This window comes from Trematomus bernacchii, unplaced genomic scaffold (genome assembly GCF_902827165.1).
Source record: "Trematomus bernacchii unplaced genomic scaffold, fTreBer1.1, whole genome shotgun sequence".
Lineage (NCBI taxonomy): Eukaryota > Metazoa > Chordata > Actinopteri > Perciformes > Nototheniidae > Trematomus > Trematomus bernacchii.
Genome location: NW_022987342.1, coordinates 8,554,618 through 8,579,574, shown reverse-complemented (window position 1 = coordinate 8,579,574; position 24,957 = coordinate 8,554,618). Strand labels below are relative to the sequence as shown.

The 24,957-nt window shown below is 42.7% G+C and overlaps 1 protein-coding gene across 5 annotated transcripts in view; it reads left to right on the top strand.

Annotated features, from left to right (window-relative positions):
* The first annotated feature begins 2,417 nt into the window (after positions 1-2,417).
* Positions 2,418-24,957, top strand: part of krt222 (keratin 222) — a 46,748-nt gene continuing 24,208 nt past the window's right edge. Inside the window, exons 1-8 of one of the 5 annotated variants that reach the window (XM_034129037.1) lie at positions 2,418-2,753; positions 2,883-2,931; positions 5,703-6,125; positions 6,313-6,533; positions 13,055-13,137; positions 15,372-15,525; positions 19,429-19,677; positions 23,522-23,647. In XM_034129037.1, coding sequence (XP_033984928.1) covers positions 6,336-6,533; positions 13,055-13,137; positions 15,372-15,525; positions 19,429-19,677; positions 23,522-23,647 — 810 coding nt within the window. In that variant the 5' untranslated portion in view covers positions 2,418-2,753; positions 2,883-2,931; positions 5,703-6,125; positions 6,313-6,335. The remainder of the gene's footprint in view (positions 2,754-2,882; positions 2,932-5,702; positions 6,126-6,312; positions 6,534-13,054; positions 13,138-15,371; positions 15,526-19,428; positions 19,678-23,521; positions 23,648-24,957) is intronic. The other 4 variants (XM_034129019.1, XM_034129003.1, XM_034129029.1 and 1 more) reach the window with 4 other exon arrangements.

The window sequence follows — 24,957 nt, the reverse complement described above, 5'->3', positions numbered from 1 at the left end:
AATTAAAAGTGTATGAGAACATTCTTGGCAGAAAATGTGGACGTTCTGGTTCTGATGCTACCTGAACAATTAAGGATGGGCCTGTTGATTCTCGGGGTGAGTTCTTAGATAAGATTGGTGCTCTTTTCAGATCAAGGGAAATATAATTTCATTGTACAGCACAGGCCACAGAGTTTTACAAAGAAATGCAACATTAGTCGTGTAATACTACAAAACAAAAGCAAAACTAGAGAAAAACTGTAAAAACACAAAATCACTTTGTTTCTTCATACAACGACACTCTCATTTGAGTGTGCTGTCAGATTGATTAAAGAGGACTTATTCTGCTCACTTCCAGGTTTCATATTCTAATTTTATGAATACAAATTAGAATTGAGAGTTATGTCTCCATGCTCTAATGTTCAAAGAGCGCTTTATTTTTCTCATACTGCCTGTGCTGCAGCACCTCTTTTCACCCTCTGTCTGAAACCAGAGCCCAGTCTACTCTGATTGGTTAGCTTGCCGACTGTTGTGATTGGTCAACTGTTAAGAGTTGTTTCAGAAATGTCCCACCCCTTAGCCTATCATGTACAATGTGTTGGTGCGCTGGCTAATAGAAGCTCTCGTGTTACATAGTGATGTCACTATGGTGCTGTTTCTCTATCGTATCACACGAGGCCGTAACGGAAACGCGGAAACGGACCCCGCAAACGATAACGGTTCCCAAGGTGGATAGATCTGCAAACGGAACGCTCTGGGGGGCCAAACGGCTCCGTGTGTAAGCCCTATACGATCATTTCCTGATAACGATGAAGCCATAGCCCCACCTCTACCCACCTCTGCTGCTCACTGCTGTAGCATGGTCAGTAGCTACTGTCAGTAGCTACTGCTACTGCTACTGACCATGCTACAGATGTTAGTGCAAAATCTACAGCTCCTCCACCACAACCATCAGCAACAAGTGGACATGGAGAATTACATGAACTACATGTTGCTAAATCACCGCGGGGCATAAACAGAAAGGCAACCATGCTCGGGGGTCTTCTTCGCTGCTTTTGGTGTATTTTGTGGCAGAAGTACAGCGCCACTTACAGGCCCGGCATATGTACTACAGCGTGTCCAGCGCTCCAGAGCGGTCTCGTGTGAACGGAATACTTTTTTGATATCGTATTCGTTTCGTATGCGTTTGCGTTTGCGTGTAAATGGGGTCTATGTTACTGAAGTAAACAAAGGAGTCCAATGGAGGCATTTCAGACAAGGGGGGGAGTGTTTGGGAGAGAAACTCACTGTGGAGGGAACACAGGGATTTTAGCCTTTGCTGACCATTTGCATACACTAAAACCTATAGAACACACTACAGGAAAGGAAGACTCAAAAAAGCACAATAGGGCCTCTTTAAACAAACCCTTAATTAAAAAATTGGAGATGAGTGAAACATTGACTTTGCTTCAGCACTACTGCATGACTGATGCTTTTGTGGAACACGGCCCTCAAGTGCAACAGCCCAATCCAGATGCCACATTTGAATAGTTAAATAATGATGTCCCAAATATGCAAAGTATCTAATGAAATAGCTACTTTTCATTGAAGATGGTTGTCAATACTGAGCTAGTCACTAACTTTGCCTGTCTGCTGTTGGATGCTGGGCAGACAGCATACAGTGGGCTCTTTTGTTCTCAATACAATCAGGCTGATGAGAGCTGTGAGACTCAACCAAACCAGAACAAATAAATGTAAGAAAAACAAAACAGATTGGAAAGATGCTCAAACTGTCCATTGAGCTTAAATAAAACAGTAGAGCTGGCGGAATTCCTGTGGGTTTGTAATAACAAGGTTTGTACAATGACACTAATGATTATTTTCAGTAGAACCTCATATGATGGATGCTTGGATTAGCACTTGACATACACAAATAAATCATGCTTGTCGCAGGATGAGTGATTTGGCATTTCAAGACCCATTGTTATTGCGGTTTCTGTGTCTTACAATACCTTTAAACTGCAAGTAAAAGCACATGAAAATGCTTTGGCTGAACATTGCCCCTACAGCAAAGTCTGGTAAAGAGTTTATGTGAGGATAATCCTTTTTGTAGTTTTAAACAACAATACCTTGCAATTTAGTACAAGGCGTGCATAATGATATCATGTACAGACAAAAAGCTTCTGGCATGGAGTTTGTTTTACAACAGTTGGAGAATGGATCAAAGTGTTGTATGTTATTATAAGGGGTGTTTCTTTTCCTTCTTTTGGCAGTCAAACACTTAAAAGGATCCTTGTATAGAAAATGTGGGATCACAAAAGGCACGATCAAAGGCGCCCACCCTCACGGAGAACAGTCAGAGGAATGTCGAGTCGCAGGGGTCAGGATCAGTGTTAAACCTATAATATGAGGACGTTTAGTTTTTATCCACTTGTAGGCAGTATCTTACTCTGAAACCTGCACCACTGCTCCTTGAATTTGCCTAACAAGTCACTACCTGCTTGTCACTGTAGCCTGCAGTTACGTGATTCCCTTCGCCTAACCCCAAATGTTGTGCGACAGAGAGCAGGAGACTTCTTGGATCTTTGTGGGAGCAACATGAAAGCTTAAAAAACAGGCTCGGTGGCATTCCCTGCAGTCAACAGCTTAAATAATTTGTCCCAGACACTGAGTACAGAGATACCTGCAACGCCCTGACAGGTGCTGCTTTTCCGGGATTTTACCTGACTGCGTTATTAATCATCTTAGTCTTGCCAACAGGAAGCAACTTGCTGAGAGGGTGTGACGACGGTACAGTAAGTGTCCCAGCTGATAGCCAGCATGTGTGTTTCAATATTTAAATGTACATTAAAAATGTTCCCTCTTCCGACACATTTCACTTCTTCACTGTGCTTTAACTGATACTCTTTCTATCCATTAATTAGGGATTAAAAGCCGAACCCTGGCAAACTGTCAGCAAAACCACATGAGAAAGTAAGCTCCTCCTCTATCTCTATTATCTGCGTAGAGAATAAAAGTCTCGACAGAGAATATATTTGTGCAATGGTTGTAGCAGATATAAGTACTGACTCCGCTCTGTATTAATAATCCTCACATCCTGTCACATCAAGTCAGGCTTGTTTACCATCTTTAAATCATCAGATTAGCAAATATCAGCAAAAATGTGAGGAAAATAAGGCACAGGAAAACACATGAAGATAAGAAAAATATATCTTATCAATGAAACCCTGTATAAAAATAGTTTTAGATTGAATCATGCACCTCATACAATTATGTAATGTTAACAACCTGATAAAGTGAGATGTAACCGTGACATTTTTTTTAATAAAATTGAATTGTTTGTTCTGCATCAATCTACTACTGGTCAAGTAGGACCAGTAGCATATTTAAGATTATTTTAAGATACATAATGCTGAGTTAGTTGACTGACTTTATGACCAATTTCTCTTCTGTTAAGCCTTTGCATCATAGCAGCATTTCAAAGGCTGATATTTTGGGATGAGTTCATTTTTAGTTAACAACCAACCTGTGATGTTGACCACCAACATATTATCTTTGAGGTAACTGAAAAATAATAAATTGAAGAAACTTTTATTTAAAGTGGACCTATCATGCTATATTTGAATAATATATTGTAGGGCCATACCTATATAAAACATGTCTGTGAAGTTTTTTTTTCAAAATACCAAACAGATCATGCATTTTAGCCATGCCTCATTTCGCTCTATTTGCTCTATTCCAGCCCTGTCTTCACAAGGGCTGATTCTGTGTCAAATGAGCTGCAACTGACCACGCCCCCCTGCAAAGGAGGGGGGTGAGGCACGAGCGTCATGTTACCATGCTGTCACCTCTCATTCCCCTGATAGGTGGAGAGTTGCCCATATAGGCGGAGCACCCCGTTTCTGACGTCAGAACAATTTCAAATCTGGATCAGTTTTTATCAGATCCGTTGCAGCCCCGTTTTTAGAGATTTGGGTATGGAGGAAAAGAGAGAGGGTTGTGTTTTCTGACACTTGGTGGGTTCCCTGACACACCGGGGACACATATTCATGTATAAAAGACGTACAAAAGTCAATTTTGCATGATAGGTCCCCTTTAACTTACTCCTCAGGATAATAAACTACTCGTTGTTATACAGACAGTTATAAGATTGAAGATAGATGGCACCTATACCTTTTGGTATCTTTGAGAGTTATTCTGACTGACAAACTAATGCATAATCTCAGCTGGCTAGCATGTTAGCAGTTAGCTTGTCAGCTGATTCCCCAAGTAGCTCTACAATTTCATTGGGTAACAAACCTTCTTTCACCACTTTTTTCACGAAGGTATAAAAACTTTTTTCAGTTGTCATAAAAACCCACTCTTCTGGAAAATGTCCCATTAGACCGAAAGCTAATGGGTAATTTGTCCAACAGCCTTTTATCCAGAAAGCTAACACTTAATTGCTCCTACCATGGCAAAGGACCAACCCTACTCTACCTCTGGTGGCTTACCCTGATATACCCTAACTAAAGTCACTCCTCATACCTACAACTAGCCAACCCAAAAATGAAGGCAAGAAGTACCAGCCAATCAGAAGTAGAGTAGGGCGGGTTATGCGTTTGCAATAGTAAAAATTAGGAAGCGCAGATGAAGCCATTCTGCATAACAACTAGCCATGTGCTTCTGTTTGATCCCCAGTGTGTATTTTTGTAGCAATGAGCCTTCAGACCGATGGGAGTTTCTTTTTCGGGTAACAGACTATTGGATAAACGTGCATTCTCTCTAATGGGACATTTTTTTGACTATTTGCATTTCACAATATTGGTCCATCGGAAGAATGGGCAGTCTCAGACACTTTATGGTGTGCTGGACCAAATTAGATTTGGATCACAGCTTGTGTCTTTAGACATCCAATGGAATCCTTGTACAATGAACCTTCAGTAGCTTAACCAAACACACAGCTTAAACTACCACCCCTTGTGTTGTGTTCGAAAGCTGTTACCGTTCATGGTGTTCGCGGGTACATTTTGATGATTAATTCATAACTAACATATAATGCATTCATAACTGTACAATCCTGTTGTAATTTTATTTTATGGCCCCAAAACACATTACACCACATATTGCACATGTGCATGTTTGTGTTCAGGTTCAAGTGTTAGTACATATTCTTTGAGAAAGGTGAAGTTCCCGTGGGGGGAGGGGGGCCAGAGGGAGGGGAGACCAGAAAACAAAAAGTATTGTTACAGTGGATGAAGGGGGTGGGGCTGGGGTGTCTAAAGTCAAAGATGAATCTTGATTGGGCCAAATTTGACCCCGAGTGACCCACAACCATTCTGCTGGGTCTTCCCAGACCCGAACGTTCCGATAAAAAAAACTAGAGCCTAGTTTATTATACAATTTTAACTTGAAACGGGTCACGGGAGACCCGAACACAACATAAGGGTTAAATACAGTGCAGTTTTGATATCTGCCTGTACAAGTTATCTATGAGAATATTCAAATAATCCAGAGGCTGTGAGCAAGTAGATATTGAACGGTACATTTTATTATTGAGAAGATGAAACCTTTGGCCCAGACAGAAACAAACACTCAGCCGAGACTGTTATTGAGCAAGAGGTAACCCTGCACAAAGTGTGTGTAGGGACAGAGATTTCACATTAATTATAGTACATGCAACCTCTTATTAAAGCACCACTCTAACGCACACATACACTCACACAGGTCCTGTCATTGTGTCTCCCTGAACATTCCCTCCACAGCTTGTGGTGCTGCCTGTTTGAAAGCGGCTCAGTAATCCTGGATCAGAGAGAACAAAGGGCCCCAGAGTGCTGGTGATGTAAGCACTGTGTCCACTGCTTGCCCCCCACAACTGCTCTCCCCTCTCCCACATGCTGCCTGCCCAGGGGATGAGGTGAGACAGGGAGGAAGGTCCCTGTCGTGGAGGATCCTGAAGAGGCAACCGGTGTTAGCGGCAGGCTAACGGCAGTCTGTGTGCTGTCTCAGGGCCGCTGCTGATGACCTGGGACCCAGTGGGAGAGGAGAACGTTTTGACCGAATTGCTGTACAGGAATGTGGCTAAGCTGTGGGGAGTGGTGCATCGGCTCAGTGTGACCAGCAGAATAGACCAAGGGACTTTTACTGCCTCTTTACTACACTTTCCTTGGAAGGCCACGTTGCCATAGGTGAGTATCACTGGTTAAACATTTACCTAGTTAACGCCTTGTGCTTGCTATTTGCTTTTATATCTTTGTATGTGCAAGAAGTCTTTAGCGGGCAGTGTGTTTTGGCCACCACAGGCACTACAAGCCGTGTCATTTGACTGTATGGAAATGTGAGCGCCTGCTTGTGTGTGTGTCTGTGGACATTCAGGTTGGCGCTCTCTAAGTTCCCCAATGGACTCGATGCAGGACTCAAGTCGCACCATGGGGGGTCTGAATGCCCGTCTGAAGGGCTTCTTGGAGCAGGTGAACAGGCTGCAGGAGGCCAACCAGCGGCTGGAGGCTCAGATCGCAGACTGGGGGGCCAGGAGCCCGCCACGCTCCCAGGACTGGACCCAGCAGGAACAGACTGTCAACGAGCTCCGTGCCCAGGTCAACATCTATTTGTTTGTGGTTTTTTATCAGATAATTATATGAAAATGATTTGGACTCTGTAAAAGTGTTACAAATGTCCCTGCTCTTTGCAGCACCAATATATGACAGTGTTGCTGCAGTGCTGTCTCCACTCCAGGTTTAATCATTATGCTGGCGTTATGATCCATTACATCAGTTCTAGGCCATATTGGTTGGCAGACAACAGGAGCAGGTGTGTGTAGTCACACAGCAAAGACTGCAGTCACAACAGAGACACAGCAGATTACCAGTGCCGCATCATGTGAATGGCCTCAAGTACACGTTCACTGAAGGAGTGGAGAAAGTGGCTTAAGGGCTGAGGCCCAACCGCCTCAGGGCTGGAGCTTTCACTTTTCAACACTTTTCTTTATTTAGAACCACCATGTAACATTTAGGGGTGAGAATGGAAAATATGTTTTTCATTTTACATTAATGCCTTCCATAATCCTGGCAATCGCTGACATTCTTTATGAATTACTCTATTGTGTGCTGATTATTTTGATCTGTGATAGAAAAGTAGGTCGACACAGGTAATTAACATTTCAGTCTGATTACAGTGCAGATGAAAAGATAGAGATAGTAGAGATAGATGTTTCTTTTGTCAAAGTAAAATGCTGCTAAGCCTGCCTGCATGTGGCTAATCTTACTTAAACATAGGGTTGGGGTTAGGGTTAGGGTTACAGATGTGACTGCTGCAGCAGTTTTGTTAAAACCAAAGACATATTTTTGGGTAACATTGGTGACATATTGTTGCACTGTATAGGGGCCATGCTGGGGACCATTTCTTCCTCTCTTCCTTGACTTCTTGTTCATGTTTCTTGTTGCAACAGCGTACCCGCAGTTAGATGTCATTGTTTTGCAACTGTCAGATTCCGATCCCTAGTAACAACAACTCTTAAAACTCATGAAGTTGGTGCTGAAATGTGATACAAGGGCAAGTGTATACAAGTTAAATGGGGTAAACATGGCCTGGCGTCTATGAAAGGTGTACAGTAAATGGCTGTTGACTATTAGGGAGTTGTATTTACTGTATTGACTCCAGTTGGTTAGGAGGATTTAGCAAATCTTTTTTGATATATTAAACCCTTTTCAAAACTGGATACTGAAAGAAAATGTATTTGTTCTGAGAAATTGTCAAAACAAGACTGTTTCCGTTCAAGTAATCCATAAGCAACCACAATGTAAGTGCTGAAAGTTTTACACTATTAGTCCATAAGGTGAAAGGTAACTCCACATCAAACAAAGCAGACCTGCCTGTCATGATAATGGACCAGAGCCAGAAAGACTGTCACACACAGAAGGCATGCAGAACCTTTTATAACTTTAAAGGCCATTCCACTTAGTAGACCATTAACTCCAACAGTTATGGTGTTCTCACATTATCTGACTAACTGATCTCTGGGTTTAACATCACTTTCTGCTCGAGTAAATGTCACTGACAGACGTTGTAATGACTTGTTTCATACTGCGTCACCCACCTCGTCTTCAAAGTTTAGCTGCTGTTCCCATGACTGTGACAGACACCAGAGCACATAGCTAGTTTTATTGTTCCCCGATCCGAAAAATGCTTTCAAACTAACATCTAGGATTACCTTGTTAATTATCCTCTAAAGAACTCCATTGTGTTATCTAATTTAGAGCTCAGAAGTTTAAACCAGGAAGACTTAAGTGCTGATCCTGACTCACAAATAAAACATCTACATAATAAATGTTTATGATATGAATGTTGTGGAAAATTCCATGTTATCTTTGGCTGCTGTTCCTGGGTGTGTCTTCTTCTGAGATTGTTGCACTCTTAAGAAAACAAAGGCAAGGCAAGGCACATTTATTTATATAGCACTTTTCAACACAAGGCAATTCAAAGTGCTTTACAAAAAATGAAAGACATTAAGAAAATGGCATTTAAAATCAGTCATTAAAAAGCAAAGATAATAAAATAAACATTAAAAGAAAAAATACATGGATAAAAGTTACAGTGCAGTTTAAGATGTGAATAGTTCAATTAAAAGCAGCTGCAAAAAGAAAAGTCTTCAGCCTGGATTTAAAAGTAGTAAGAGTTGCAGCGGACCTGCAGGTTTCTGGGAGTTTGTTCCAGATATTTGGAGCATAATAACTGAACTTCTCCATGTTTAGTTCTGACTCTGGGGACAGAAAGCTGACCAGTCCCTGAAGACCTGAGAGTTCTGGATGGTTCATAATTTAGCAGTAGGTCAGACATGTATTCTGGGCCTAAACCATTCAAAGCTTTATAAACCAGCAGCAGTATTTTGAAATCAATTCTTTGACACACAGGAAGCCAGTGTAAAGACTTCAGAACTGGAGTGATGTGATCCACTTTCTTAGTGTCAGTGAGGAACCAGTGTAAAGACTTCAGAACAGGAGAGATGTGATCCACTTTCTTAGTGTTGGTGAGGAACCAGTGTAAAGACTTCAGAACAGGAGAGATGTGATCCACTTTCTTAGTGTCAGTGAGGAACCAGTGTAAAGACTTCAGAACAGGAGTGATGTGATCCACTTTCTTAGTGTCAGTGAGGAACCAGTGTAAAGACTTCAGAACTGGAGAGATGTGATCCACTTTCTTAGTGTCAGTGAGGAACCAGTGTAAAGACTTCAGAACAGCAGTGATGTGATCCACTTTCTTAGTGTTGGTGAGGAACCAGTGTAAAGACTTCAGAACTGGAGAGATGTGATCCACTTTCTTAGTGTTGGTGAGGAACCAGTGTAAAGACTTCAGAACAGGAGTGATGTGATCCACTTTCTTAGTGTCAGTGAGGAACCAGTGTAAAGACTTCAGAACTGGAGTGATGTGATCCACTTTCTTAGTGTTGGTGAGGAACCAGTGTAAAGACTTCAGAACAGGAGTGATGTGATCCACTTTCTTAGTGTCAGTGAGGAACCAGTGTAAAGACTTCAGAACAGGAGAGATGTGATCCACTTTCTTAGTGTTGGTGAGGAACCAGTGTAAAGACTTCAGAACTGGAGTGATGTGATCCACTTTCTTAGTGTTAGTGAGGAACCAGTGTAAAGACTTCAGAACTGGAGTGATGTGATCCACTTTCTTAGTGTTAGTGAGGAACCAGTGTAAAGACTTCAGAACTGGAGTGATGTGATCCACTTTCTTAGTGTTAGTGAGGAACCAGTGTAAAGACTTCAGAACAGGAGTGATGTGATCCACTTTCTTAGTGTTGGTGAGGAACCAGTGTAAAGACTTCAGAACTGGAGTGATGTGATCCACTTTCTTAGTGTTAGTGAGGAACCAGTGTAAAGACTTCAGAACAGGAGTGATGTGATCCACTTTCTTAGTGTTGGTGAGGAACCAGTGTAAAGACTTCAGAACTGGAGAGATGTGATCCACTTTCTTAGTGTTGGTGAGGAACCAGTGTAAAGACTTCAGAACAGGAGTGATGTGATCCACTTTCTTAGTGTTAGTGAGGAACCAGTGTAAAGACTTCAGAACTGGAGTGATGTGATCCACTTTCTTAGTGTTGGTGAGGAACCAGTGTAAAGACTTCAGAACTGGAGTGATGTGATCCACTTTCTTAGTGTTGGTGAGGAACCAGTGTAAAGACTTCAGAACAGGAGTGATGTGATCCACTTTCTTAGTGTTGGTGAGGAACCAGTGTAAAGACTTCAGAACTGGAGTGATGTGATCCACTTTCTTAGTGTCAGTGAGGAACCAGTGTAAAGACTTCAGAACAGGAGTGATGTGATCCACTTTCTTAGTGTTGGTGAGGAACCAGTGTAAAGACTTCAGAACTGGAGTGATGTGATCCACTTTCTTAGTGTTGGTGAGGAACCAGTGTAAAGACTTCAGAACAGGAGTGATGTGATCCACTTTCTTAGTGTTGGTGAGGAACCAGTGTAAAGACTTCAGAACTGGAGTGATGTGATCCACTTTCTTAGTGTTGGTGAGGAACCAGTGTAAAGACTTCAGAACAGGAGTGATGTGATCCACTTTCTTAGTGTCAGTGAGGAACCAGTGTAAAGACTTCAGAACTGGAGTGATGTGATCCACTTTCTTAGTGTTGGTGAGGAACCAGTGTAAAGACTTCAGAACTGGAGAGATGTGATCCACTTTCTTAGTGTTGGTGAGGAACCAGTGTAAAGACTTCAGAACAGGAGTGATGTGATCCACTTTCTTAGTGTTGGTGAGGAACCAGTGTAAAGACTTCAGAACTGGAGTGATGTGATCCACTTTCTTAGTGTCAGTGAGGAACCAGTGTAAAGACTTCAGAACAGGAGTGATGTGATCCACTTTCTTAGTGTTGGTGAGGAACCAGTGTAAAGACTTCAGAACTGGAGTGATGTGATCCACTTTCTTAGTGTCAGTGAGGAACCAGTGTAAAGACTTCAGAACTGGAGTGATGTGATCCACTTTCTTAGTGTTGGTGAGGAACCAGTGTAAAGACTTCAGAACAGGAGTGATGTGATCCACTTTCTTAGTGTTGGTGAGGAACCAGTGTAAAGACTTCAGAACAGGAGTGATGTGATCCACTTTCTTAGTGTCAGTGAGGAACCAGTGTAAAGACTTCAGAACTGGAGTGATGTGATCCACTTTCTTAGTGTCAGTGAGGAACCAGTGTAAAGACTTCAGAACAGGAGTGATGTGATCCACTTTCTTAGTGTTGGTGAGGAACCAGTGTAAAGACTTCAGAACTGGAGTGATGTGATCCACTTTCTTAGTGTTGGTGAGGAACCAGTGTAAAGACTTCAGAACTGGAGTGATGTGATCCACTTTCTTAGTGTTGGTGAGGAACCAGTGTAAAGACTTCAGAACTGGAGTGATGTGATCCACTTTCTTAGTGTCAGTGAGGAACCAGTGTAAAGACTTCAGAACTGGAGTGATGTGATCCACTTTCTTAGTGTTGGTGAGGAACCAGTGTAAAGACTTCAGAACTGGAGTGATGTGATCCACTTTCTTAGTGTCAGTGAGGAACCAGTGTAAAGACTTCAGAACAGGAGTGATGTGATCCACTTTCTTAGTGTTGGTGAGGAACCAGTGTAAAGACTTCAGAACTGGAGTGATGTGATCCACTTTCTTAGTGTTGGTGAGGAACCAGTGTAAAGACTTCAGAACAGGAGTGATGTGATCCACTTTCTTAGTGTTGGTGAGGAACCAGTGTAAAGACTTCAGAACTGGAGTGATGTGATCCACTTTCTTAGTGTTGGTGAGGAACCAGTGTAAAGACTTCAGAACAGGAGTGATGTGATCCACTTTCTTAGTGTCAGTGAGGAACCAGTGTAAAGACTTCAGAACTGGAGTGATGTGATCCACTTTCTTAGTGTCAGTGAGGAACCAGTGTAAAGACTTCAGAACTGGAGTGATGTGATCCACTTTCTTAGTGTTAGTGAGGAACCAGTGTAAAGACTTCAGAACTGGAGTGATGTGATCCACTTTCTTAGTGTCAGTGAGGAACCAGTGTAAAGACTTCAGAACTGGAGTGATGTGATCCACTTTCTTAGTGTTAGTGAGGAACCAGTGTAAAGACTTCAGAACAGGAGTGATGTGATCCACTTTCTTAGTGTTAGTGAGGACTCGAGCAGCAGCGTTCTGAATTAGCTGCAGCTTTCTAATAGATGTTTTAGTGAGACCTGTGAAGACACCATTGCAGTAGTCCAGTCTACTGAAGATAAAAGCATGGACAAGTTTTTCCAAATCCTGCTGTGACATTAGTCTTTTAATCCTAGAAATATTCTTTAGGTGATAGTAGGCTGACTTAGTAACTGTTTTAATGTGACTGTTGAAACTCAGGTCAGAGTCCATGACCACACCTAGATTTCTGGCTCTATCTGTTGTTTTGAACATTGCAGACTGAAGCTCAGCGCTAACTTTTATACGTTCTGCCTTAGCTCCAAAAACCTTTGGACCGCTCTTTTTTAAGAGCGGTTTAATGACTGCAGTTTTCAGGGCCTGTGGAAGAACACCTGAGTGAAGAGACTTGTTTACAAAGGGAATAAACGTGTGTAAGCATGTTTGTGTGTGTGTTATAAAAGTCAAGGACCTAACTTTTTCTACTTGGATTATGTACTTGGAATTAAGAATACTTATGTCAAGCCTTAACAGAGAGAATCAAATTCAATTGGAAATAGCTGTACATGTTCTTACTCACGTTTCTGTACAACTTTCAGTATCAGGTTATACAGGAAGATTATTCTTACCATGAATGTTCCTCGTTACACTTTAAACTTTAGTTTCCTGATCATTAAAACAAATATATATTTATTTTTAACAGTTTATATATCTTGATTATTATTTATTTTTTAAAACAGGTTAATAATTTAAAAGTATCAAATATGTTGTATTCAGGATATACCAGTTTTGGGGATTATCGTAATACATATAATGGTATTACATATTCAGGATGAAAAAAAGGTTGCTCTACAAATGGGGTATTACTAGCAGGATTACAATCTTACTAAAGGGCCAATATGTAGAAATACATATTGTTTTGGCACTTTCCCATATCTAATCTTGCCGTTTCTTTTCTCCATTTTGTCAGGTTGGTAACCTGCTGATGGAGAATGCCCAGCTGTCATTACAGTCTGAAAGCATGAAATCCAGAGCTGCTGCCATCCAGGCCAGGTCAGCTGGATTTCACTCTACTTTTCCTGAAAGCTCTAACGCACCTCTCCTCATTCAGTACAGCCTGGGGCTCATTGATTAGCCTATCAAGCATGTTCACTACCCCTTAAACATATTAAAGAGGACATATTCTGCTACCATTTTCAGGTTTCATATTGGTATGTTGTACCTCTACTGTGACATGTCTCCACACTTTAATATTAAAAAAAAAGCTCATTATTTTTCTTATTCTGCCTGTGCTGAAGCATTTTGCGGGCGCTGATCCCCACCGCCTATGTTTCGAGTGTTTGGGGCCTGACCACGCTGTGGATGGCGTAAAACATTCCCCGTCCTGCAATGCCTGCCTTTCGCTCCCGCGGCTCAGACGCCAGCATCGTCTGGAGCACTTCCAGGCACACTATGTATCGCCGGACGAGGTGCAGGACCAGGAGGAACTCGATGTGGTGGAGATGGAGGACCAGGAGGTGGCCGGGGAGGTGCCGTTCGCCAATCCGGCGGGCTGGGCGGCCCCGTTTGTCGAGGAGGAAGAAGACGAGGACTTCTTGGTGTCGGGCGATTCTGGGTCCGGCGTCCATAAGGGTCCACCGCGCAGGTCTGCTCGTCAGGATTTCCCGTTGGTGATGGCCATGGCGGCGGAGCGTGTAGGACTACCGCTCCCCCCACCACTACCACCGAAGCCGGTGAGCCGCCTCCGTCAGGGGTTCTACTGTCCGGTTCAGCCGGCGCAGCCGGCCTTCGTTTCGCCCCTGTTGCCAGATATCTGGCAGTGTGTGGAGGCGACGTGGCGGCACCCACTGAAGAGGAGGGCTCCAGTGGCTGGTATGGCGGGAATCCTCAGGGGTGCAGGGCCGCACGGACACAGTGTGTCCCGGCGTGCCCCCCCTTGATGAGAGCCTGGCGGCCCATCTGCTCCCACAGGCAGCAGGTTGGGCGGAGGGGAAAAAGCCTCTGCCCCCGCTGCCTCGTGACCGTGAAACGCTAGAATATCTAGATAAGATATTCCGGCTCGGAGCACAGCTGGCGGCAGCGGGCAATAATCTGGGCGTGTTGGATGTCTCGCTGATCACTCCTCAGCAGGAAGCCCCGGTCTCCCCGTCTCAGGACCGGAGCGATTATTTGGACCGCTGCATTGGACAGATGAACAATCTGGTCCATGGTGTAGCCGCCGCAGCTGGCCGCTTTCCAAGAAGGACCGTGATGATCTCCTTGGAGCCCCCGTATCCACGGAAGGGCTCTTCGGATCGATCACCTCGGTCACACAGCGCTTAAGTCGTTTGGAGGAAGAAAGGGCACAGCTCAGCCGTATGCTGCCTCTGGTTCTTTCTCAAAGGAGCGAGCGGGCTCCCGCTGCTTCTCCTACCTCCTCGGCTGGTCCCGCGGGGCGGGCTCAATACCAGCACCCGCGGGGACAGGCTGTACGATCCCGACAGGCCTCTGTCCCGGCTCCGCGTCAACAGAGGGCTTCAGGATGGGGTGCACCATCCTCCCGGAGATGACGGGCGGTGGGAGGAAGTGTCCCGGCGGAGATATCTTTCTCCACCCAAGACGCGCCTAGCGTAAAAATTCAACTTCAAGTTTGTATCTTCTTGGTCGAATGCACTTATTGTAAGTCACTTTGGATAAAAGCGTCAGCTAAATGCAATGTAATGTAATGTAACTCAGATTAATGCATTTTTCCGTCTGGGTGAAAGCTGCATTATGGCGGAGCGTGCGCTCCCACGAGAGGGTGCCGCGGTGCGTTCTAGGACCTCAGTGGAAAATCGGCCCTTTCTGTGTCAGCCCCCCATGGGCCAAACTTCCTTTTATGGAGGGTTTGGCGGCGGAGTGGGCCACCAGAGAATACCACAGCCTTCGGGGTGGACGCGTTTGCACACGAGCCATGGCCAAGAAAGCTGCTCTACGCCTTTCCACCGCTGCCTCTCATTCTCCCCCTCCTAGTCTGTTTGAGTCTCTTCCTGGTCCCTATTAGGAAACATTTTGTAGGTGAAGGCCAAAAGGGGGCTATGGTTGGCCAGTGGAGTAATCCATCCAAGAAGATTGTCAAACAACAATATGACATCTTTCAGTTTAAACTACAATATTCCACCACTTAATGCACCAAATTAAAAAATTCATATTTTCTCTTTCCTTCCTGTGTTCAAACAAGGATCTTTTTGTATTTTCTGCATCCCATAGTACATTATTTTTCAATTAAACAAAGACGGTGGCTTACTGTTTGTCTGTTGGAATCCTAGGTGTGAGACGGAGGAGATTACCACCCTGCGTCTGGAGCAGCAGGTGGCTGTGCTCAGGGAGTCCAAGAGGAAGGCAGACCAGAGCAGCACCACCCTGCAGGCAGACCTCCGTCACTCCATGACGGATCTGCAGGAGATGCACCGGGAGTTTGAGGTCACTAAATGTGCTGACATCTTTTTTACTCTTCTTCTTTTTTCCTTCCAAATCACCTCTCTCTCTTTCTTTCTGATGGTGTTATCGCATATGTATGCAGTCTCACACAGGCCATTTCTGGTCCCCTTGTTTTGAAGTCAACGTTTTTGGAATGTTGTTGTGGTTAGAAGCCTGAAATAAGGTCTGTGGTTAAAATAAGCTTACGAGAGTTTTACTTTCTCTTTTTTTAGACATAATACACATCAGTGATCTCCACTCTTGGATGTCTAAATCATCTATGTGTCATACAAATGGCGGTTGCTAACAAGTGACTAAGTAAACTAATAAATGTCATCAAGCATTAGCCGCCTTTAACTTGGTTAGCTTTATCGAAATAAGATTCCATTTATAGCCCCTACTAGAGTTGAAACGTTTACTTGGTGGAGGTTTGTTGTGGAAGTGGCCGACAGAGGCGTTAGGTCATTGTAATCATTGGCTATGTAGTCAAGCTTAAAGGAGAGGTGTCATGGCCATTTCCACTGATCATAATTCCATTGTTGAGGTCTACTAGAATAGATTTATATTGTGCATTTTTCCAAACTCACATTGGTTTCTCATACAGCATCTCTGTACTACGTGTATTCACTGAATTTCACTCTCTGCCTTTAACGGTTCGTTGTAGCTCCAATAGCTCCAGCCCCCACCCTCCCTGTGAGCACAGTGTGCTCTGATTGGTCGGGACGTTGTGAATCGCGCTGAGCTCCGTGGAGGTGTTGTTTCCTTGTTTAGGATACACAGCGAAACACAGCCAAACTCATCCTGAGCACACACAAAGTCACAGCCGAAGTAAAAACAATAAGTGTGGCTTGATATTGAGTAAGAAAAAGGTTGATAAACGCTGTGAGAATGGGTCTGCAGAGAGAATTTTGCCGCGATCCCAACTGTCTGTTATCAGCCTGCAGCCAGGGAGGAGAACTCAGCAGAGCTGCCTGTGTGTGAGGAAGTCCGTGGATTGGTCAATTTGGACCAATCAGCGGGGGCTTAACGTAACGGCTCCGCGGACGTAACGTAACGGCTCCACGGATTGGTCCAGTTCGTTCCGGGTACGGCATTACATCATGCCGTACTCGGAAGAATCAAATGGGCAGTGACGTATCTCCAACGAGGCGTTTTGGGGAGGTATTTTCTGTGTTAGAGTTTTTCTCGCTACAGGGTGTACTTTGAGGGTTTTGACTCTGCACACCGTTTACATGCATAAAAACCTTCATAACACACAAGGGGACGGGTAATAACCGGAAAAGCATGACACCTCTCCTTTAAGTTAGGATCTTTATCTTTTCTACTGAGGAGTTGTACAGAGTGAGAGACATTCTCTTGCGGTTTGATTCCTAAGCTAGCAGTGAATAGATCGAACACCTTGTTTGAGGAGTACTTTGAACAAAAGTTCAGTTAATGTTCCATTACATCTGCAGTAATATCTATCTAATGTTAAGCATCAGATGTGAGTTGAAGCAGATTAGGTTTGCAGGTGTAAAAAATTACCTGTATAATAATCCCTTTTTTAAATTAATTTTAAAATATCTGATGGTTTATCGTACTTGTTCAGTCATTCATGACCATCAATACATATTGTAATTATTTCAATGACTTTTTATATAGCACCATCATCAGGTCAACATTTGAAGTTGTCCATTAATTCTGTTTAAGAGCAGATTCTAAACTCAAGACATTCCTATCATTCTCACTCGTACTTAATGTTTGATTAGTATATGCTAGCATGCTAACACCCTAGCATGCAAGGAAAGGCAAGTATGTATATGACTTGTGCTTTCCAAAAAAAACACAAAAACATGTAGATACAGTGCAACAATAACATATATTTTTTTATTTAAATACATCTGAAAACAGATCCTTAAATCCAAATTGCTTCCAATGGCTAGCCAGCTTGCTTTTGGTTATAAATGTGAGCAAAGAGACTTAGGGGGGAAATGATATGATGAGGATGATGAGGATAATATGAATGAGATACTGACGCTGTGAAGATGTGTGGAAGCAAGCTCTTGTATCGCCCCTCTTGAAAGCTGGTGATCCCACTGAGTTGAATAACTATCGTCCTATCTCAAATCTTTCTGTGTTATCAAAGATTCTTGAGTCCCTAGTTTCTACTCAGCTAAAACTTTTTTTAAATTCACCCAACATCCTTAACCCTATGCAATCTGGATTCAGATCAAAGCACAGTACTGCGACTGCCAGTCTGAAAGTCTTAGACGATATTGAGTATTGAATACTCATGTGCTCCTTCTCTGGATATGGCCATGTCCAATTTAAAAACTGATTTTATCACGCTGCAGCATGCGCTTATTGATTCGAAACTGCTATTGAACAGTAATAATAATAATAATAATAATGGGTTCCATTTATAAAGCACTTCATATTTGATTTCAAATCCCGAAGTGCTACAAGCAGTAAGAAAACCAAAGCAATCCTCTTTGCTCCCAAGTCAGCGTCCTCTTGCCTTTCCATTGACACCCTTGATGGTGTCTCTGCTGAGTTTGTCAATACATACAAATATTTGGGCTTTTGGTTGGACAGAAATCTAAACTTTAAACACCACATTGAAGTTCTAACTAAGAAATTGAAATTCACTCTTGGCTTCCTTTATAGACTAACATTTTGTTTTTCAACTTCATCGCGTAAAAGGTTGGTCTCTGGCTTATTCCTGTCCCAGCTGGACTACGGTGATACAATCTATAGATTCGCCTGTCCCACTGTTTTGGCCAAACTTGACCCACTCTACCATGCTGCACTGCGTTATATATCAAATGCACCCTATAGGACTCATCATTGCACACTGTATAGCCTAACTGGATGGTCCTCACTTACTATGCGTAGGATGCAGCACTGGTTTTTATTAATGTATAAAGCCATTTTAGGTAAGCTTCCACTCTACATATGTGCCAGATTTGCTCCAGTTTGTGACTCTTACAACCTCAGATCCAGTGCCTGGATACGGTTCCAGGTTCCTACTGTACAGACTGAGGCTGGAAAAAGGAGTCTTTTTCATTATGGTCCTTGGTCTTGGAATGACCTTCAATCACGCCTTAAACTGATGGCACTTGTCTCTATATCATGTTTTAAATTGAAGTTGTCTGAAGTCCTCACCACCAGCTGCTCTTGCAGTAATAAGTAGTACCTTTCTTACTGTCCCAAATGTGCACCATGTAGTGACTGCTTTTCGTTTTTTTGTTTTTGTTTACTTAGTTGTGTTCTCTGTATTTCATATGTCTGTGTTATGTGTAAAAATGTATAACGTTGCTGCCTTCTTGGCCAGGTCAGCATTGTAAATGAGATTTTATCTCAATGCTTTTTGTCTGGTTAAATAAAGGTTAAAAAAAAAGAAAAAAAGATGTGTGCTTCACAGTGTCTAACAATTCCTCGTCCCTTTACTCTGACCTCATCCACCCCTCCTCTCTCCCCTCTCTTCTACCGCGTCTCCATTTTTCTATTCCTGCTGACTAACACTCACCTCCCTCACTTCAAGTGTCTTTTCCTACACACACGCACACACACAACACACACACACACACACACACACACACACACACACACACACACACACACACACACACACACACACACACACACACACACACACACACACGAAGGGCTAAAAAAACGCTTTTCTCTTGCCTCTCCTCTGCATTGCGTGGACTGTATCACAGCTCTTGCACCCCCCCACACACACATAAAACACACATCACTCTTGCTCTTTTTTTCTCTCTCACATCCACCTATCCATTCGCAAACAAGTTCCATCCCCCTCTTTGTCTTGTTTTCCTCTTCTCACTCTTCACATCATTCAGTCATCCTTTTTCTGTCTTCCCCCCCCCTCTCTTTCCCTCTCCCTCCCCCCGCTGTTTGCAGGCAGCCCAGGCTCTGCAGCTGCAGCGGGCCGGCTCCTGCGATCTTCTGTTAGCAGCAGCAGCAGCAGGAGGGGAGGTGGAGGATGGCACAGCGATGGAGCTCACCCAGCTCCTCGACCGAATCAGAGCGCAGTGCGACCGGGGAAGGAGTCCCAGCCTGGGGGTCGGGTCCAATCCGCTCCCTGGCTTCGCTGGGCCCAGCCACTCTGGGGCAGCAGCATCCAGGACACACGGAGGAGTTCTCAGTGAGGTAAGAAGCCCGTCCTGCATCTTATCCTTCGTTTTAAGCTTTTTTTATATTGTCCTGGCCCACTGCCAGCCAGACACACCCTCAGAGGCAGCTCCAGGCTGTCAGAGGCTGAGGGATGCTTCTAAAATGTTAACCTTGTTTTTGACTGTGGTGGAAGGCTGCAGGGTTACCACTCACCACCATGTGTGTGTGTGTGTGTGTGTGTGTGTGTGTGTGTGTGTGTGTGTGTGTGTGTGTGTGTGTGTGTGTGTGTGTGTGTGTGTGTGTGTGTGTGTGTGTGTGTGTGTGTGTGTGTGTGTGTGTGTGTGTGTGTGTGTGTGTGTGTGTGATTTACCATCTTGCAGATTTTTGTTCTTGATTGTCTCGTGACAAAATGTTTTACTAACACATATTTACAATGTTGTGTTATGATCAGTTACTGGGTAAATGATCCCTGATCTTCATTAAATATTCATGAGGCAATTTACAATCTGAGCTTTATCATGCAGAATTGTCATCTAGTGATAGCATTTCATTTTAAAGTAGGAACTGTTTAAAAAAAAAATTGGGCCAAAATGTTCTTTGTTTATCAGAGAAAAAGGGGCAGTCTTTTATTATCCCAGTGTGCACCAGCACAATGACTTTGGTCTAACATCGACAATAAAGTGCCTTGGCTCACTGCTGCAAGCTAACACAGTGCTGAAATGAAGCAGGTTTCATAAAATGATGTGGTTTGGATCAGACCTTTATTTTACTGTCCACTTACACAACGCTGCAGTCAAAAGCCTGCAGGATGTCCATAATCATCACAGGGGGATATTGACAGAGGAAAAAGTGCTGTACTGTGCATGATACCATGTCATCTGCTGGATATTATATAATGATAGTAAACAGACTTTGCTTCGTGGGAAGATTTTGATTGAAGATGCCAAAATGTGCATGCAAGCTACTGTATAGTGAAAACTCTGACGCAGACAACAAAAGTACTTTAAATCTTCATTATTTTGAAGAGACCCTGTTTGAGTAAATGATACCCTGGGGAGTTCTTTTTACACTAACAAAACGTACGAATAGATCGCTGGTGTTCTCTAATGTGTTTCTTCCTCATGAAACATTTGGCAAGATATATTGCATTCTTTACATTGCTTTGCTACGTTACTATTACTTATTACTTATTACTTATTACTTGTTACTATTACTATTACTTAGTTACGTTAGAGACATTTTTCCTTGGCTTTTTTTTTTACAAAATGTGTTTCTAAGTGTGTTTGTTTGGTGATCATGTTTGTATAACTATTAAGTTATAGTATTTTCCTTCTACCTCGCCTCCTTGGGGCTTGGTTTTAAATTGTACAATATCAACTTCAGCAGAATAATGAGCTTTTGAAGCTTTAATGCATTCCCCAGAGGTCAAAAGGGAATTCTAGGCTATTAACAAACTACATCACGGTCACATGGCTGCGGGTCACATGGCTGCACATCACCAGCACTGAGCTAAAGGCGGGTAATGTTCTGAGTGATGATGTTTAGCAGTGTCATGTAGTCAACTGCAGTTTGTCTGCAACATACAAGCTTCTGACATTTACGGGTGGGGTATTTACTGACATATTTGATGTCGTAGAACAAAACGTGAAAAGCATAGATCATATTTCAGGCTTCTAATAACAAACACATTAAAAAACGGTCGACTTTGAGACAAGGGAACCGAAAGTAGTAACATGCTAACTCATTACCGGGTTTTAGGACTTGTTTCTGCACCACTACAGTTTAAACATTCTTATACTTTATTTCCAGGAGATGCTGCTTCACTCTTCTACTTCATTACATTTCAGGGCGACATATTGTTTTTACATTACATTATTGCTACTTTAAGTAGTTTCAGTAAGTACCTGATTAAATGCTTTGCTTGTTTGTTTGAGTTATCAATAAGGAGGAGATAGGATCATATTGGCCTAATTGTGGTTGCCATTTTACTTTTAACTAAAACATGCTTGATGCATTGAAACAGAACCTGAGCATCATTGGATTAATACATTAAACAGAGATAACTTATTTAACTTAACTTATTTTTCTTTTCTTTTTACTGTCACAATATTGTCATAACTGCGCTGAGACAGCTTCTCCGCTTCACTGCGTTTGAACGGCATTACAGGAGGGTGTGAGCTCTTAACAGCTGTACAGAGTACACACAGGCCTGGTGTCTGCTCTGTAGTCTGTTTACCTCCGCTGAAAACACACTACCAACAGCACCACCTGTCTGACTGCCAGTGGGAAAGAACGGTTGATAATATTAATTATATTTATAAAGCACTTTTTTTAAATCCTGTCAAAAGAATGATTGATACAAAAAACAAAAAACGATTACAAACAAAAAATCATCATGTTCAAAAGAAAAAAGAAAAAAACAAGTTGGTGTTTCAAGCCAATAAAGTGTAGAAAAATCATAAGGCTAGGAAACTATTTAAAAGATAATAAAAACATATATATAAGGAGATTAAAACTCTAGAGTTAAATCAGGAGAGCTCTCTGATAATAGTATGTTTTGAGAAGGGAATTAAGCTTTAGAAAAAAAAGTTTCCTTGTGTTATCACTTGAGGTTGAAAATTACCGTAGGGGTGTCACAATTTTACTAATCTATACAAACAGATTCTTCACATTTGTAGGCAACAGGACAAGATCCTGGTATAACAAATGTTCTCGGTCAGTTAGTTTAGTATAGTAGTTAGTATCAACCTATACTTTTTGAGCAATTTATGGTTGGATGCACATTAACTGTCTATTCGGAGATAAAATTAGGTGTTATGCATTGTCCAGAAGGCAATCTGGGAACCCATTGGTTATTATATCTGACGTTTATTTAGCATTCCATTCAGATGTGGCCTTTTAAAGAGGCCATATTATGGTTTTAGGGGGTTTTCCTTTCCTGTAGTGTGTTTTCGGCAATAGCAATGGTATCTCCACATTTCTAGCTGCATTGGAGTGGTGTTTCTGATTTCGTCGGACACACCTATGGAGGCAGGGGTGGAACAAATATTTGGAGAATCCCTTTTGACCTTGTGTGGGACCCAGTAATATTGGGCCTGGTAGTGGACATGAAACTGTATTGTATTGCAAATGCACTTTATTTATATGTTGTTTTATTTTTTTGTATTTAATAAACCTGTAGTTTTCTGATGTATTCATGTGCAATGCCAATTTTAATATTTAGTAGGTGAAGTTACATTTAATGGGATTAAAGCGCACACAGGCACAGAGGCCAGCTCAGGGGTCCTTCAGGTGAAACGCAGTAGACATCACTCATTAGACAGTGCAGAGTGTATGCAGCCTCGCGCAGTGATGTGCTCGTTACACGTTAGATAAGCTACTGTGCTGATGAGAAGTTGTATAAAAGTATTGACACAAATGTATATTGTATATGAAACTAACGGTAATACTTGTAATATATTTATATGTTGTTTTATCGTAGTTTTGCCTGTTTATTATCGAACGTGTAATGTGATACATGCGTCACCTGCTAGCTTAATTACCACCTTTAATTGTATCGTGAGTTGTGCATACAGTATGTGCTAGATGGTGTCAGTTTGTGTTTAGCGGGTTAATTGTGAGTGGACTTTTAATATTTTATGTGTTATGTAAGTTGAGAATGTAAACGAATGTTAATGCAGCCTCGTGCAGTAATGTGCTTGTGCTTTTGTATGCTACAGAATGAACGACCAAAGTAAAGGATTTGGTTTTAAACTTATGCACGCCTGGAAGTATCTTTCATTTCCAACTGTGCAGCAGGCTGTGTGTGTGTTTTTGGGTGAGATGTTAGTGGTGGTGTTAGGGTTTGTGTTCCTCATTTAATGCCTGTCTCCTCACCCAGGAAGAGGCAGCATGGGCGCAGGTGAGCCTCGGCGGCGCCGCCCTGCGGGAGGCCCGGGCCGAGCTGGCCGAGGCCCGGAGGCAGTGGCACTCCCTGCAGGTGGAGATTGAGACCCTGCATGCCTTGGTAAGAATACTCACATCGTCACTTATCACCACGGCCCAGTCCCAACTATCACACTGATAACACTTCTTCCATGGGAGGTGGCAGAACGTGTACATTTTTCAGAAATGGAAAATAATGATAACGACAAATAATAATAAAAAATATCCTATTCATATAATTATACTTACACCTCTGTTTGTTCATTTATATATACTTATCATTATGCTTGTTTGGTACATTCTTGTTAACATTTATTGGCAATTACTGTCTTTATATTAAAAAATGTAAATCATGTATTTCTTATTTTTAACTTGCACTTTAATGTGAAGAGTTTCATTGTCTTATTACAACTCTTTCTTTTTCTATATATATTTATTGAGCTAAGTTCAATGGAGCATAAGACCTAAGGTGTACGGTGATGTTGTATATTAGAACCGTGCAGTCTTAATGAGGTCTCACTTGCCCCTTTCACGCCAACGCAGCTCCCGTTCTAGCTCCGTGCTTGCGCTCTTCTGGTTCGGAACCGGTTTTTCTTTTCAGCCTCCGTTTTGTTCACTCCCAGAGCCCGGCTGGTGCTGCCGCTGCTGCGTCATGACGTCACCGTTTACGTCGCTGACAACGGCGCTCACAACAACAACAATGGGGGACTGCGTCGGGTCGATGATCGTGTTACTTTTAATCATACGAAGCCAGATTCAATTAAATAACGACTTCTCCAACCTTATACTTTTCTCCAGAGTGCCGTGGTTCATTGTTTATTAATGTGGTTCAGCGGCATTTACCGACCGCTGCAGTGCTGCTCGTCCACCGGAGTTTATTCTCCCGTTAACTCACGGCAGCGGCCGCTGTAAAGTCTTCACTGTCTGACTGTCACACAAGCAGTGGCGGCGCCAGGGTATGGCTGGGGTAGGCTACAGCCATACCAAGAAATGGCTTAGCTCCACCTTAGCCCCACCATGAAAAATGATGTCAAAGTAAGCAAAAGAAAGTCCGCCAACTCGCGCAGAGTAAATTGCACAGACAGCAGCTAGTAAGATTCATTTCAGTAGCCACTTGTCTGGAAATGCCGAAGACTAGAAACGGTTTTGAAAACCTTTGTCACGTAGTGATCGTCTTCTCAATAAAACATATTTGCTAATGTCTTCTGGCCAATCAGAATCACGATTACGGCGTGTTGTTGTTGTTTGAAGTCCCGAAAGAGAATAATTTTGCGGTAGAACTACTCTTTCAACCCAGTCTCATGGCATTTTGTGTTATAGTCACGACATTTAATCTATTGATTCGTGTTCACCAACACGATTTTCCCCTTTTTTTCGTGTCACACAGAACGA